At 44.6% G+C, this 17,198-nt stretch overlaps 1 protein-coding gene across 1 annotated transcript; it reads left to right on the forward strand.

Moving 5' to 3' along the window:
- The first annotated feature begins 6,627 nt into the window (after positions 1 to 6,627).
- Positions 6,628 to 11,929, forward strand: LOC129865407 (signaling lymphocytic activation molecule-like). The gene is made up of 7 exons (XM_055938190.1): positions 6,628 to 6,973; positions 8,022 to 8,327; positions 8,575 to 8,844; positions 9,682 to 9,795; positions 10,021 to 10,079; positions 10,164 to 10,241; positions 10,371 to 11,929. The coding sequence occupies exons 1-7, from the start codon at positions 6,901 to 6,903 to the stop codon at positions 10,443 to 10,445; spliced, it is 975 nt and encodes a 324-aa protein (XP_055794165.1). The 5' UTR covers positions 6,628 to 6,900; the 3' UTR covers positions 10,446 to 11,929.
- Positions 11,930 to 17,198: the final 5,269 nt, after the last annotated feature.

Here is a 17,198-nt window from a genome sequence, read left to right on the forward strand (position 1 = left end):
TAGAGAGTTAAAGGATGCAGAAAGGGAGGAGAGGAGGGTTGAGGAGGCAGAATCAGGAGATAGGTTGGAGAAGGTTTGAGCAGAGGGAAGAGATGATAGGATGGAAGAGGAGAGAGTAGCGGGGGAGAGAGAGCGAAGGTTGGGACGGCGCGATACCATCCGTGTAGGGGCAATGTGGGAAGTGTTGGATGAGAGCGAGAGGGAAAAGGATACAAGGTAGTGGTCGGAGACTTGGAGGGGAGTTGCAATGAGATTAGTGGAAGAACAGCATCTAGTAAAGATGAGGTCAAGCGTATTGCCTGCCTTGTGAGTAGGGGGGGAAGGTGAGAGGGTGAGGTCAAAAGAGGAGAGGAGTGGAAAGAAGGAGGCAGAGAGGAATGAGTCAAAGGTAGACATGGGGAGGTTAAAGTCACCCAGAACTGTGAGAGGTGAGCCATCCTCAGGAAAGGAACTTATCAGGGCGTCAAGCTCATTGATGAACTCTCCAAGGGAACCTGCAGGGCGATAAATGATAAGGATGTTAAGCTTGAAAGGGCTGGTAACTGTGACAGCATGGAATTCAAAGGAGGCGATAGACAGATGGGTCAGGGGAGAAAGAGAGAATGTCCACTTGGGAGAGATGAGGATCCCAGTGCCACCACCCCGCTGACCAGAAGCTCTCGGGGTGTGCGAGAACACGTGGGCAGACGAGGAGAGAGCAGTAGGAGTAGCAGTGTTATCAGTGGTAATCCATGTTTCCGTCAGTGCCAAGAAGTCGAGGGACTGGAGGGAAGCATAGGCTGATATGAACTCTGCCTTGTTGGCCGCAGATCGGCAGTTCCAGAGGCTGCCTGAGACCTGGAACTCCACGTGGGTCGTGCGCGCTGGGACCACCAGGTTAGAGTAGCAGCGGCCACGCGGTGTGAAGCGTTTGTATGGTCTGTGCAGAGAGGAGAGAACAGGGATAGACAGACACATAGTTGACAGGCTACAGAAGAGGCTACGCTAATGCAAAGGAGATTGGAATGACAAGTGGACTACACGTCTCGAATGTTCAGAAAGTTAAGCTTACGTTGCAAAAAATCTTATTGACTAAAATGATATAGTACTGCTGGCTGGTGAAATAGGCTAGCTAGCAGTGGCTGCGTTGTTGACTTTGTTTGAAAGTGTAGCTGGCTAGGTAACCTCTAACTGGCTAGGTAACCTCGACAATTACTCTAGACTACACAATTATCTTGGATACAAAGACGGCTATGTAGCCAGCTAAGATCAAACAAATCAAACTGTTGTACTGTAATGAAATGAAATGTTATACTACCTGTGGAGCAAAGCGGAATGCAACTACTCGCTCCAACCCGGAAGTGCGTATCGTAGAGGGAGAGGCAATAGAAGTGTTGTTTCTTGTATTATTGTCTTTTGTGTCTTTAGAGGACTGCTTCACCTTAATGTCCCTTTTCCCCCCTTTCCCTTTTCTTCTGTCCTTATTTTGTCCCTTCTTTGTCCCTTCTTCTCTTCTGCCAACTAGACACTCCTTGTTAGCTAGCTAGCTTCTTCCAGGAATGTCGCTCATCGCTACACTCATGACTGTATATGTTTTTTATGACAGAAACATGATTGTTATATTGAATGGTTTTGAGTACTCTAGCCTTCACCAAGTGAGTGCCTAAGTGAATATGTTGTCTTTAAAATTAAACTCATTATGACAACACATTACATATATCATAAAGCCTTTGGGGGCCTAGTTACACCCTAACACACTGGTCTGAAACTCCTGGTTTACAGACCACATCAAGCCTGCAAGTCACATTATGTTGGCTTGCAAAGTGATGTTTATTTCCTTTGGAATCCAGCCAAAGTTAGGATATCCAACAATTGGAACTTTTAATCACACGCAACCTGCATTCAGAATGACTGTTGGGGTATGGAAGATTGATTACTGAGACTACGTAAATCATATTAACTGGAACAGCCACAACAGTAAAGGGTGAAATAAGTCGAACTACTAACAGATTGGATTAGTTTGATTGGTTGATTAATCTTATGCTACACAAACATAGATAACATACATTTTTTCTAAAGTACATGCAAATACACAGGTATTGAAACAAAGCATTCTGAAAATCAACCAGCAAGAGATCATGCTGGAATAATGATAATGATAATGGTTGGTGTTGTTTTGAGTTATTTTGAGCAAACATTAATTTGTAATTTTACTCAACAAGTTTGTTCAAATACAACTGACTTCAAGCAGAGTTTCTTGAAAATACTCTAAAGACTCAAACACATTGGCTCAAATTCTTGTCCTTTTTAAGTCCACTCAACTTGCATAATAACACTAAATAAGTAATTGGTTAAGTTTTACTTTTTCCAGTGCACAGTGTATGAAATTACAAGGCTGACGAACTTCACATTAGATCATCTGTTTGTCATAGTTGAGGGGTCATGGTTTGCTCTCTTCCTCTTTAGCAGTGTGGGTTTGTGAAGGAAGGCGCTGTTTGATGCTGATCAGAGAGAGTCAAATAGAGAAATGGTTGTAATCATATGCAAAAACCTGTGAAAACCTTGTTGTTGGGCTGATGAGGACACATGAAAAGTTGTGCAGGGATGTATGTCCTTGTCAGAGAGAAGAATGACATTGTTCTTGCAGCATACATTTTCCGTAGTTCACTCATTAATTTCTCTTTTACATTCAATCTACCACTGTGATCACTACTTTCCTGGGTTATTACTTTGAACAGTTGACAGACTGTAACTCAAGAACATCTACATGCAGTTGACCTCCAAATAGCTACAACATAAACCAAATGATAAACATGCCATGACGTCAAACCTTTGACACCTCTCTTAGTGACATTAAAGATTGTACTGAACATGTCAACATGACCAGGTATGATAAATATAATATTGACTTCACTTTTTGTACAACTATGTTTTATCCACTAAGTTTCTTCTCTGATACATACTATAGTTATCTCTTCCTCCCACAAAAAAGACCACAGATCTGATGTGTCCATTTACTTTTACAGTAACAGGAAGTTGTGTAGAGATGAACATGACATCAGATGCTATTTTTTCTGTTTCTCCTTAAGCATCTGTACCTTTCTAATTCTGTCAAAGCCCCATTCGTGTCACAGACCGCAGGAACTGTAGGGGTCCCGAGGACACGCTGGTGTCGACAGTCAATTACCAGCGGCTCAGAAGGGAGCACACTTCACTTTATGTGCTACTCTGTGAGTATGATTAATGTATTTATCTGTATTTTGAATATTGCTAGCTAACTATTTCCTTTATTGGAAGAGAAAATGTTTCAACCGTCGAATATGAAGTATGTCACATACGCACAATAAATGTGGCATCAGATGACAACGTTGTTTGGTTACACTATGTGTAAACGCCAGGAGAATGATGGGTGTAGAGTCAGGTGCAGAGAGAGTAGAAGTTACGGGAACAAAAACGCTTTAATGTCCACAGTGAAAACAGGAACAGGTACAAAAGGGGTGACGCCAAAACACAGGCGCAAACAACCCACAGACCAACTGTTTAAAATAAACTGGACAGTGAAAAACCCACAATCAAATAATCCACTCCTGACGTAACATAAACACACAATAAGCCCGCACAAACACTAGCGGGTGAAACTAACCTAAATAGAACACCTCCCAAAACCCCAACAAGAAACAGGTGAAAACAATTAGACAGACATAAACGAAAAGGAAAAAGGGATCGGTGGCAGCTAGTAGACCGGCGACGACGACCGCCGAGCGCCACCCGAACGGGAAGGGGAGTCACCTTCGGTAGTATTCGTGACACTATGTTTACCGACTAAAGAGAAATGGAGATATTGGTCAATGCAACTTTTAATTAGGCTATAGTATGAGCCTGAGAGACAGGAAACAATTTTTTATTTAACTTTTATTTAACTAGGCAAGTCAGTTGCAAACAAATTCTCATTTACAATGACAGCCTACCCCGACCAAACCATAACCCGGACGACGCTGGGCCAATTGTGCGCCGCCCTATGGGACTCCCAATAACGGCCTGTTGTGATACAGCCTGAAATCGAACCAGGGTCTGTAGTGATGCCTATAACACTGAGATGCAGTGCCTTATACCGCTGCACCACTCATGAGTCTATATAGTGTAGTTTTATACTATATACAGTCAGGTCCGAAATTATTGGCATCCTTGATAAAGATTACCAAAAATACTGTTTAAAATAAATAATACAAAAACTGAGCTATATTGTATGACTTTTTGTATTTCATTATTATTTTATTGTCACCCCTGATTTCAATACATTTCAATACCTAGGCACTGAGACTTTTTTTTATGTTTTGGGGTGGGTGCTTGTATTTGTCCTGTTTCACACATGTACAAGTGTGTCCTAAGTTGGCTCCTGTTGTAGTGTGTCTGCCAGACAAGGTCACTACTTTGTTAGTGTTGTCTTTGTACCATGTATACCTCCAGCCACTGTCAGACCCCACTGAACACGTCAGAGTTACTGTCTCTCCTTTGTATGCAGGGTTTGGATTTACGATTTTCAATGATGAAACAAAACTATACTCTAACCACTAGGATACCTGCCGCCCCGAGGTCAAGCCAGGGAAGGCCACCAGTAAGACCCACTGTACTGGTCGACAATCAGTGAAATCTAATTGTGGGATTTTGCAATTTCGATGAATATGGAATAAGCTAATTCCTTCATTTGTTGACTGGAAATTTCAATTTTCAGCAGCAACTGGACCTGTTGATGTGACCTAGGTTGAGTTTGAGCTTAAACAGAAGGCCAAAGCCAAGAAGAAGAAAGGTAAGACTGGACATCCCTCCTTCCATATTCCCCCTATCACAACCTCACACCTCTGAACCCATATTGATTAGATGTATAATATTCTTTATATAACTGTTATATTATTCTGGTGTTTTATCCTCACTCCTTACAGAAACATCAACCCCACCTGAGGCAGATTCAGTCTATTCTCAATTGAAGCCAGGTACAGCCCCAGGTAAGACTAAAAGCCATATGCTATTGATACTTAATATGATACTAATATGGAACTAATGCTCTGATATCAAAGTATAATGTATCTATTTAAAATATGTATCTTTGTTTTGATTCTAAAGAGTTTATTTGACTGCATGTCTTTAACAACTTTATGTGGTGACATGTTGCAGGTACCTGAGGGATGGAGGGATAAAAGGATGGAGGGATAAAAGGATGGCTGAATAGAAATATATATTTTTTTAGGGATGGAGGGATGGAATGATGGAGGGATGGATGTAGGGATGGAAGGATGCCAGGGTGGAGGGATGGAGGGATTTAAAGATGGAAGGATAGAGGGATGGAGGGATGGAGGGATGGAGGGACACATCTTCAGAGGAGGAGCAGAAGGAACCCGGGAACATGGATTATGCATGCTCAACGTACACGCACAAACACACACACACACAGACTCAAACACAAAAACACACACACAAGCACAAACACACACACACACACACACACAATAGCACCTTGTACATTAAGGATTTTTTTTTACCAACAGATATATTGTATTTAAGCATGATTTAATTGTGTTTCACTGTAACAGCTTTGTTGAATTATATGGTGTAATGATGATGGATCTTATCTGCAGCTACAGTAATTGTATCTGCTTTGTATTGTGTATTGAGTTGTATTGTTTTGTTGTCTGTCATTCAGATCTTTTTTATGTCTGTCATTCAGATGATAGAATGACATATTTGTACATGAATTTCCAAAATGTTACAAGTATTATTCACGTTTTCTTCTAATGGCCTGTACTTTTACATTATCTTTGCATTGTGCTTTTTTAAAAAGCGATTTTTTTTATCCACCAGATGGCATGAGTGCTTTCTTACAGTAAATAGATATTGTCATCATCATCAACTTTTCCATACAACCTAATTTGGTCAAATCTCCTTTCAGCCTAGTATAGATCTCAGGCTCCACAATGTGTGAGTTAAAGGGGCAATCTGCTATTTCTACATCAATTTTTGGACTTAATTATATATACCCATTGAATCTTTAAGAATATAACATTAAGGCCCCATTAACAAAGTTAAAATGCCTTACCCCATCAGCTGAAGACCCACCGCGAGTTTCAGAATGATTTTGGGGGGGAAGGGTGTGCCTGAAAATAACAGTTCTTCTCAATTCTATGACGTCATATACTCTGCGGGAGTTCCTTTTTAATATTGAATTGTGGACATGCATGTCTACGATTGCATAGCGGTCTTCCAAGTAAGCAAAGGTTAGACTCATGAGCCAAGGTGTGGTATTTACACAGAAACAGCATTGAATATTTCCATTACTGTGTTGAATTCCAAGTAGAAGAGGGGATTTATCAGTAACCAGGGACCCACTACTTTCCGAGAAAGTTGGCAGGTGTTTCATTTCCCTCAGCCACACTGACCTATGAGCATGCAGAAGAAGTCATGCAAACACTTCTGCAGGTATATGAAGCCTGGATGAAAATGCACACACACTGTTATGATATTTTCGCTCTCTCTAACCCCCCCTCTCTTCCTCTTTCTGTCTCACTCTTTCTGTCTCCCTCCTTTTTCCTTTCCGCAACTTTGAGTGGTCAGCTCATAAAGTATCAAAGCTACCGGTATCTGTGAAACACCATGACCGTTAACCACAAAACCAGCAGCAGCTAGGAAACACATGCTCCAAAAACCACCACCATCAGACAGATCAATACAGCGCCAAACCCCAAATAACACGCACGCCTCATACGGGAAATCTTTTTATAAAACAGCAGCCCTCGTCAAAAGGAGGTCTCTGCTCTTTCTCTACTCTTTCTTCTCTGTGTGTTTTGGATAGTCAACTGCTAGCTACCAGTGACAGTGATAGATAAGGACATACAGCCAGAGGAAACAGTCGTACAACACCTTAAAGAGATGTCTGGTGGTCCCTTCACCTGCTTCTCCAACCTGGGAATACTCCTTCTCCTACTCTCCAAACTCCACTATGGTAAGTTTTGTAAAAAAAAATTAAATACTTTCTCCTATTCATGCTTTGTATCTATTGCATACAAAGTTAGTAAAACCGTCAGCTTTCTCTAACTTCCTTGTTGGTCTTTGCAACGGTGTGTGTTGCCTGTAGAATGCCTAGTCATCAGTGATTGGTTGGGTATTTAGAATCGTTTGCTTAATATCTGTGTGATAACACCTACATAATACCTATATTTAGCAACATATCATGATGAAGTGATTCTGCAGTTTAGAATGAGTGCCAATGGTGTGGTTGGGTCGGCAGTTGTTGCAGTGCTTCTAGAACGCAACAAATCTCACGCCCCTGTGCCTAAAGGCTGTCATTCATTACATTTAAGGCGATATGGGACTACCAAATTATTGTTTTTATTACATAATAAGATACTCTGCAGGACTAGGATAACTGCAGTTATGCCCTAAATACCACACCTCATTGAGTTGTAACTTTATTTTGTCTTAATTCATGACAGAGGATTTTTTGGTGTAAGGGTTTATAAAACATTACGTCAGACTGATATGTAATTATAATGTTGCCCATGCAGTATATGATGTATTTCTGGTGAATAATTACACAGTAAACACAATGGTATTTGTACTTGTGAGCTGAGGAGGGGTTATCAGATCCACCACCGCTTCTCTTTTCCTGTCATCTCATCCTGTTCTGCTGAATGTGGGGGAGGAGTGGACTTCAATGAAGTAAAAAAGGACCCAAACACTCAGATACATAAAGATATAAAGTGAAAATATGCTAAGTTCCACGTACAGCATAAATGAAACCTGGAAATGGGCTGTATAAATCCTATCCATTATTATCTATTATTGATTAGGTAGGACTTTGCATTGCAGTGTATTATTGTGTAATTATTCATGTAGGCACACTGTAACAAGTATTACAGTGTAACAATGAGTAATTACAATACTTGCTATACCGTACTTACATGAATAATTACACAGTAGTAAGTGCACTGAAATGTAAAGTGTAACCATTGATTGGTGTCAGAATGCTAATGTCAATTTTTGTGTTTCAGGTGTGGGTGTTTCGTCATACTCGTTGTTCCACAAGACAGTAGGGGAATCCGTGGAGATGCCTGCAGACTTAGAGGGGCAAAATGTCACCATAATGCAGTGGAAGTACAGAGGAAAGAATATTGCAGAATTCAACTCAAAAGTTGTATATTCACCAGGATCCCAGTTCGATGGGAGACTAGAGATGAATGTCATTAACTTCAGTTTAACAATTAGGAAACTGACTCTGCAAGACTCAGGGGAATTTCTAGTTGTTGCTGAAACAGACAAGCAGATTCCCACTAAGGCTGTCACTCTGCAGGTTCAGGGTAGGCCGCTGTCAGTTTGTAGTTTGTTTCCTTTTCTATGACTATAGTGTTAATGACATATTCCATCCATTGTCTTACACTCTGGTAACATCTCGTTGACGACTGATTACATCTCTCTCTCTCTCTCTCTCTCTCTCTCTCTCTCTCTCTCTCTCTCTCTCTCTCTCTCTCTCTCTCTCTCTCTCTCTCTCTCTCTCTCTCTCTCTCTCTCTCTCTCTCTCTCTCTCTCTCTCTCTCTCTCTCTCAGAGCCTATATTGAAGATAGCAATCCAGACAGACATCAAGCTATTGGCCAACCAGTCCTGTACGGTACGGCTGGTGTGCAACGTGTCCCGCTACCTGAACATTACCTACACCTGGGAGAGAGACAATGAGATGTACGGGCACACCCAGCAGATTCACTTCTCTCTCTCACCAGCAGAGGGAGACATCAGTGTAAAGTGCAACGCCTCCAACCTGGTCAGTTGGAAAACTGCCTCTGCAACAGTAAAGTGTAGTAATGACACAACCACCCCAGGTACCTAGATAACATAATAATCCCTTCTATTCACTTTTCAGTGTGCTTATACACTTATGTTGTCAAGTAGAATATGTAACACTTTTGATTACGTTTACATCATTTAGCAGACACTTCTTTCCGGCTCGGGGTTTCAAATGGTGTGTGAAAAACGCTGTCTCAGACGCCACTCCAGAATCCCCCATAAGTGTTCAATTGGGATGAGACCTGGTGACTGAGACACACACACACACCTTTTAAACCCCCTATAATCCATTGAGACCCCTCTTTCAAAGTCATTGACATCTCTTCTTCTAGTCATGGTAGCCAAAATAATGGCCACATTTTTTAATATTTTTTTTACCCCTTTTTAGCCCCAATTTTGTCCTATCCAATTGGTAGTTACAGCCTTGTCCCATCGCTGCATCTCCCGTACAGACTCGGGAGAGGCAAAGGTCGAGAGCCGTGCATCCTCCGAAACACAACCCAGGCAAGCCACACTGCTTCTTGACACAATGCCCGCTTAACACGGAAGCCAGCCACACCAATGTGTCGGAGGAAACACCGAACACCTGGCGACCGTGTCGGTGTGCATTGCGCCCGGCCCACCACAGGACCACTGCGCCACTCGGGAGGCCCGCAACTGGGCATTTTTATTCATGACCCTAAGCATGACGGGATGTTAATGGCTTAATTAACTAAGGAACCACACCTGTGTGGAAGCACCTGGTTTCATTTTACTTTGTATCTGTCATTTACTCAAGGGTTTCCTTTATTTTGGCAGTTACCTGTATAAGACATAGAGCCCTGTAGTCGTTATCATATTGTATAGTCTAATCATGTGTGGTGTACAATAAGTGACAGGACAGGCGTGGTATTCCATCTACATCGGAGTATCAGTGGGAGGCGCTGTGGTGCTGATCCTCACTGTAACTGTGGCAGTGTGCTACTGCAGGGGCCGAAGTAACACAGGTATGTACAGCTTAGGGGCCTCCACTATACTTAAATTGACATTTCTGGTGGTTCTAGAAGTATTCTTCAGCTGATAGGATTTTGTTTTCAATTTGGGGATTTACTAAAAATTGGTAAAAGAGTGAAACCCGTTATGAGTGTTGTTTATTCATTCCTGGGTATGTTTGTTGATACCCTCTTTAAAATGTTTCTGATTGGTTGATATTTTGTTCTTATAAAACACAGAAGATCTAACTGACAACACAATATATGCTGATGTTATGGACAACACAAAAAGTAGAGATGTAAGTATGCATTGACGTTATTATGTATCTGAGTGTGTGGAAGCTGTATGTATTGTATTGTAATGGGCTGTATTTTGATTCCAGACAAGATCAAACAGTCAGGTAAACCCAATATCCATCTATGAGACTGTCAATGATCTGGTTATCCCAAGATTGAACAAGGTAAGATATAAATGGTCATAATGGTAAAATGTCTGTGATTGAATGGAAGACTATGCTGTCTACTTTGAGAATAGTCTATACCTTTCTTGATGCTGAAACAGTTTCTTCTTGACTGTCTGTCACGTGTAGCCGCAGACTCTGTATGACAAGATCACGTTTGGACGCCGGGAAGCCCACCCTTCTCATTTCCAGGAAGTACTGTGAGCTGAACAGGATGTGGTCATAGGCTGCGCCTTCCATAGATATAGAACCCTCTGCATCCTCTGCATCTTACACATGTACATTCTGTAGATAGGCCTAGATGTTACTGTTAAATTTCATCACGCCCTACACTATTTGTTTACTTTCTCATGATTGTAATCTTCACCCTTTGTTGATCTCATATATACAATTGTATATATTTACAAGTATGTGGACAGCTATTAAAATTTGTGGATTCAGCTATTTCAGCCAATCTCCACAGACAAACATTGGCAGGATAATGGCAGTACTGAAGAGCTCAGTGACTTTAATCATGGCACCGTCATGTTTGGGGCTGTTTTTCATGGTTCACGCTAGGCCCCTTAGTTTCAGTCAAGGGAAATCTTAACACTACAGAATACAATGACATGCTAGAAGATTCTATGCTTCCAACTTTGTGGCAACAGTTTTTATTTGTACCTTTATTTAACTAGGCAAGTCAGTTAAGAACAAATTCTTATTTTCAATGACGGCCTAGGAACAGTGGGTTAACTGCCTTGTTCAGGGGCAGAACGACAGATTTTTACCTTGTCAGCTCAGGGATTCGATCTTGCAACCATTCGGTAACTAGTCCAACGCTCTAGGCTAGGCTACGCTGCCACCCTTTTCTGTTTCAGCATGACAATGCCGTTGTGCACAAAGGGAGGTGCATACAGAAATGGCTTGTTGAGATCGGTGTGGAAGAACTTGACTGGCCTGCACAGAGCCCTGACCTTAACCCCAATGAACACCGTTGGGTTGAATTGGAACGCTGACTGCAAGCCAGGCCTAATTGACCGCAGAGTGAAGGAAAAGCAGCCAACAAGCGCTTAGCATATGCGGGAACTGCTTCATATGTGGGAACTGTTGGAAAAGCATTCTTCATTAAGCTGGTTGAGAGAATGCCAAGAGTGTGCAAACCTGTCATCAAGGCAAAGGGTGGCTACTTTGAACAAAAATATAAAATAATTCTTCATTTGTTTAACATGTTTTTGGTTACTACTTGATTCCATATATGTTATTTCATAGTTTTGATGTCTTCACTAGTATTCTACAATGTGAAAAATAGTAAAAATAAAGAAAAACCCTTGAATGAGTAGGTGTGTCCAAACTTTTGACTGGTACTGTATACAGTTGAAGTCGGAAGTTTACACACACTTATGTTGGAGTCATTAAAACTTGTTTTTCAACCACTCCACAAATTTCTTGTTAACAAACTATAGTTTTGGCAAGTCGGTCACCGGCTTTCTAGCTGCCACCGATCCACATTTCTTTTTCCATTTGTTATGTCTTGATTGTACACACCTGGTTCCCATTACGTTATTATTATTTCCCTATTTAACCCTCTGGTTCTCATTATGTTTTGTGCGTGATTGTTCCTGTTAGTCTTGTGTGTTAGAATTTGTTATCCCTACGTGGATTTATTGTACTGTTTATTTTTCCCGAGTAAAATACGTTATTTTTACTCAGTTCTGTTTCCTGCGCTTGACTCCGTCCTCACCTATACACCACTGATGCTGACAGTGTGTGTGTGTGTGTGTGTGTGTGTGTGTGTGTGTGTGTGTGTGTGTGTGTGTGTGTGTGTGTGTGTGTGTGTGTGTGTGTGTGTGTGCGGATGCGTGCATGCATTAGAAACTTTTATTTTCAAAAGATTAAGGCTTACATTACTTTTTTTATTAAAGGTTCAGTGCATCCATTTTTATCTCAATATAACATCATTTGTGGGTAACAATTAAGTACCTTACTGTGATTGTTTTCAATTAAAATAGTCAAAAAGAAACTAAAGACCTTAGTAAATGGGTATTTTCTCAAGCAATCATTTTGGTAGCACTGTCTGGTAGTGGTCTGAGTGGGGAGGGGAAAACTGAACATTTGCTGTTTTGGCAAAGAGGTTTGTAACTCTCTTTCTTATTGGTCTATTAACTAATTGACCACATGGTGATGTCACCATGGAAGGGCAAAACTCCATCCCACCAAAAAGAGGCTGAAATTTCAGGCGGTGTTTTCAAACAGCTCTTACACTAAAAGGGCATTATCATAATTTTCACAATTTCACAGTATTATTCCAACCTCATAGTGTGGAAATATATATAAAACACAAGATAATCACATTTCTGACTGCACTGGGCCTTTAAGTTATAGCCATTGTATTCTATTGTTGCATTAACTGTTTATAGTTGTTGTGCAATAACGACTAATAATAGCAGTAAAATATATATATATTCTGAAAGCGGTGATTCTATTATAGTGGACATGTATTTCTTTGTGTTTTTGTGTATTGTAGTTTAAGTTTGTGTATTGTTGTCACGTGTTAAGGCTGTCGCTTTCCTCATCCTCGGATGAGGTGAGGAGAGAAGGATCTTCTGACCAAAATGCGGGTTCAGGGAAATATGCCATCTTTATTATAAATGAGACAGCCACGAAACAAAACAAAACACTTTCAAAACTACAAAATAACAAAACGACGTAGAACGGAACCTGAACATAAACTCACATCACAAACGTAAACTCACGGACAGGAACGTTACATCGAAACATACGAACAGCCAAACAGTCCCGTAAGTGAAAACACATCGACAACGACGAAAGACATCACAGGAGACAATCACCCACAAACAAACAGTGAGAATGCCCTACCTAAATATGACTCTTAATTAGAGGAAAATGCAAACCACCTGCCTCTAATCAAGAGCCATACCAGGTAACCCAAAACCAACATAGAAACAGATAACATAGACTGCCCACCCAAAACACATGCCCTGACCATAAACACATAAAAAACAACATAAAACAGGTCAGGACTGTTACAGAACCCCCCCCCTCAAGGTGCGAACGCCGGGCGCACCAGCACAAAGTCCAGGGGAGGGTCCGGGTGGGCAGTTGACCACGGTGGTGGTTCCGGCTCAGGACGCTGTCCCCATACCACCATAGTCACTCCCCTCTTCTGTCTACCCCTTCTAATGACCACCCTAACACTACCCTCCCCTAAATAAACGGCCAGCACCGGAACAAGGGGCAGCACCGGGACAAGGGGCAGCACCGGGACAAGGGGTAGCACCGGGACAAGGGGCAGCACCGGAACAAGGGGCAGCACCAGGATAAGGACCAGCACCGGAATAAGGGGCAGCACCGGGACAAGGGGCAGCACCGGGACAAGGGGCAGCACCGGGACAAGGGGCAGCACCGGGACAAGGGGCAGCACCGGGACAAGGGGCAGCACCGGGACAAGGGGCAGCACCGGGACAAGGGGCAGCACCGGGACAAGGGGCAGATCCCGGCTGAAGGACTCTGGCAGGTCCTGTTTAGACGGCTCTGGCAGGTCCTGACTGGACGGCTCTGGCAGGTCCATGCAGGCTGACGGCTCTCGACGCTCATGGCAGACTGACGGCTCTCTACGCTCATGACAGGCTGACGGCTCTCTACGCTCATGGCAGGCTGACGGCTCTCGACGCTCATGGCAGGCTGACGGCTCTCGACGCTCATGGCAGACTGACGGCTCTCGACGCTCATGGCAGACTGACGGCTCTCGACGCTCATGGCAGGCTGACGGCTCTCGACGCTCATGGCTCTCTGACGGCTCTGGCTGCTCATGGCTCTCTGACGGCTCTGGCTGCTCATGGCTCTCTGACGGCTCTGGCTGCTCATGGCTCTCTGACGGCTCTGGCTGCTCATGGCTCTCTGACGGCTCTGGCTGCTCATGGCTCTCTGACGGCTCTGGCTGCTCATGGCTCTCTGACGGCTCTGGCTGCTCATGGCTCTCTGACGGCTCTGGCTGCTCATGGCTCGCTGGCGGCTCTGGCAGATCCTGTCTGGTTGGCGGCTCTGGCAGATCCTGTCTGGTTGGCGACTCTGGCAGATCCTGTCTGGTTGGCGGCTCTGGCAGATCCTGTCTGGTTGGCGGCTCTGGCAGATCCTGTCTGGTTGGCGGCTCTGGCAGATCCTGTCTGGCGGGCGGCTCTAGCGGCTCCTGTCTGGCTGACGGCTCTAGCGGCTCCTGTCTGGCGGATGGCTCTGTAGGCTCATGGCAGACGGGCGGCTTTGCAGGCTCATGGCAGACGGGCGGCTTTGCAGGCTCCTGGCAGACGGATGACTCAGATGGCGCTGGGGAGACGGATGGCTCAGATGGCGCTGGGGAGACGGATGGCTCAGATGACGCTGGGGAGACGGATGGCTCAGATGGCGCTGGGGAGACGGATGGCTCTGTAGGAAGGAGAAGGAGAGACAGCCTGGTGCGTGGTCTAGGCACTGGCTGCGCTGGAGAGGAGGAAACAGCAGGAGAGAGAACCCGGAGAGGCAGCCTGGTACGGGGGGCTGCCACCGGAGGACTGGTACATGGAGGTGGCACCGGGTCTACCGGACCGTGAAGGAGGACTCGTGCTCTTGAGCACCGAGCCTCCCCAACCTTACCAGGTTGAATGGACCCCGTAGCCCTGCCAGTGCGGCGAGGTGGAATAGCCCGCACTGGGCTATGCAGGCGAACCGGGGACACCACCTGTAAGGCTGGTGCCATGTACACCGGCCCGAGGAGACGTACTGGAGACCAGATACGTTGGGCCGGCTTCATGGCACTCGGCTCGATGCCCAACCTAGCCCTCCCAGTGCGGCAAGGTGGAATAGCCCGCACTGGGCTAAGCACGCGTACTGGGGACACCGTGCGCTCTACCGCATAACACGGTCTCTTACCAGTACGACGCCTTCTACCTCCACGGTAAGCACGGGGAGTTTGCTCGGGTATCTTACCCGGCTTTGCCACACTCCTCGTGTGCCCCCCCCCAAAAACATTTTTGGTCTGACTCACGGGCTCCCAACCGCGTCGTCGCGCTGCCTCCTCATACCAGCGCCGCTCAGCCTTCGCTGCTTCCAATTCCTCCTTTGGACGGCGATATTCCCCTGGTTGAGCCCAAGGTCCTCTACCGTCCAAGATCTCCTCCCAAGTCCAGAAGTTCTTGTTGCTCCGTCGAGCATTCCCATACCGCTTGGTCTCTGTTTGTTGGTGGGTGATTCTGTTAAGGCTGTCGCTTTCCTCATCCTCGGATGAGGTGAGGAGAGAAGGATCTTCTGACCAAAATGCGGGTTCAGGGAAATATGCCATCTTTATTATAAATGAGACAGCCACGAAACAAAACAAAACACTTTCAAAACTACAAAATAACAAAACGACGTAGAACGGAACCTGAACATAAACTCACATCACAAACGTAAACTCACGGACAGGAACGTTACATCGAAACATACGAACAGCCAAACAGTCCCGTAAGTGAAAACACATCGACAACGACGAAAGACATCACAGGAGACAATCACCCACAAACAAACAGTGAGAATGCCCTACCTAAATATGACTCTTAATTAGAGGAAAATGCAAACCACCTGCCTCTAATCAAGAGCCATACCAGGTAACCCAAAACCAACATAGAAACAGATAACATAGACTGCCCACCCAAAACACATGCCCTGACCATAAACACATAAAAAACAACATAAAACAGGTCAGGACTGTTACATCACGTTCCTGACCTATTTCTGTTAGTTTGTTGTATGTGTTAGTTGGTCAGGACGTGAGTTTGGGTGGGCATTCTATGTTGTCTATTTCTATGTTGGTTTAGGGTTGCCTGGTATGGCTCTTAATTAGAGGCAGGTGTTTGGCGTTCCTCTAATTGAGAGTCATATTTAGGTAGGTTGTTTCACAGTGTTCGTTGTGGGTGGTTGTCTCCTGTGTCAGTGTTTTTCGCACCATACGGGACTGTTCGGTTTGTTTTTGTACATCGTCATTTTACATTTACATTACATTTAAGTCATTTAGCAGACGCTCTTATCCAGAGCGACTTACAAATTGGTGCATTCACCTTATGATATCCAGTGGAACAACCACTTTACAATAGTGCATCTAACTCTTTTAAGGGGGGGGGGGGGGGTTAGAAGGATTACTTTATCCTATCCTAGGTATTCCTTAAAGAGGTGGGGTTTCAGGTGTCTCCGGAAGGTGGTGATTGACTCCGCTGACCTGGCGTCGTGAGGGAGTTTGTTCCACCATTGGGGTGCCAGAGCAGCGAACAGTTTTGACTGGGCTGAGCGGGAACTGTACTTCCTCAGAGGTAGGGAGGCGAGCAGGCCAGAGGTGGATGAACGCAGTGCCCTTGTTTGGGTGTAGGGCCTGATCAGAGCCTGAAGGTACGGAGGTGCCGTTCCCCTCACAGCTCCGTAGGCAAGCACCATGGTCTTGTAGCGGATGCGAGCTTCAACTGGAAGCCAGTGGAGAGAGCGGAGGAGCGGGGTGACGTGAGAGAACTTGGGAAAGTTGAACACCAGACGGGCTGCGGCGTTCTGGATGAGTTGTAGGGGTTTAATGGCACAGGCAGGGAGCCCAGCCAACAGCGAGTTGCAGTAATCCAGACGGGAGATGACAAGTGCCTGGATTAGGACCTGCGCCGCTTCCTGCGTGAGGCAGGGTCGTACTCTGCGAATGTTGTAGAGCATGAACCTACAGGAACGGGTCACCGCCTTGATGTTAGTTGAGAACGACAGGGTGTTGTCCAGGATCACGCCAAGGTTCTTAGCACTCTGGGAGGAGGACACAATGGAGTTGTCAACCGTGATGGCGAGATCATGGAACGGGCAGTCCTTCCCCGGGAGGAAGAGCAGCTCCGTCTTGCCGAGGTTCAGCTTGAGGTGGTGATCCGTCATCCACACTGATATGTCTGCCAGACATGCAGAGATGCGATTCACCACCTGGTTATC

Source organism: Salvelinus fontinalis, chromosome 11 (assembly GCF_029448725.1).
Source record: "Salvelinus fontinalis isolate EN_2023a chromosome 11, ASM2944872v1, whole genome shotgun sequence".
Taxonomy (NCBI): domain Eukaryota; kingdom Metazoa; phylum Chordata; class Actinopteri; order Salmoniformes; family Salmonidae; genus Salvelinus; species Salvelinus fontinalis.

Excerpts from the sequence above, each read along its gene's own strand:
- LOC129865407 (XM_055938190.1), top strand. The coding sequence starts at position 6,901 with ATGTCTGGTGGTCCCTTCACCTGCTTCTCCAACCTGGGAATACTCCTT. Across the intron at positions 8,328-8,574 it reads TGTCACTCTGCAGGTTCAGG|AGCCTATATTGAAGATAGCA; the intron begins GTAGGCCGCTGT and ends TCTCTCTCTCAG. Across the intron at positions 8,845-9,681 it reads TAATGACACAACCACCCCAG|TGACAGGACAGGCGTGGTAT; the intron begins GTACCTAGATAA and ends GTGTACAATAAG.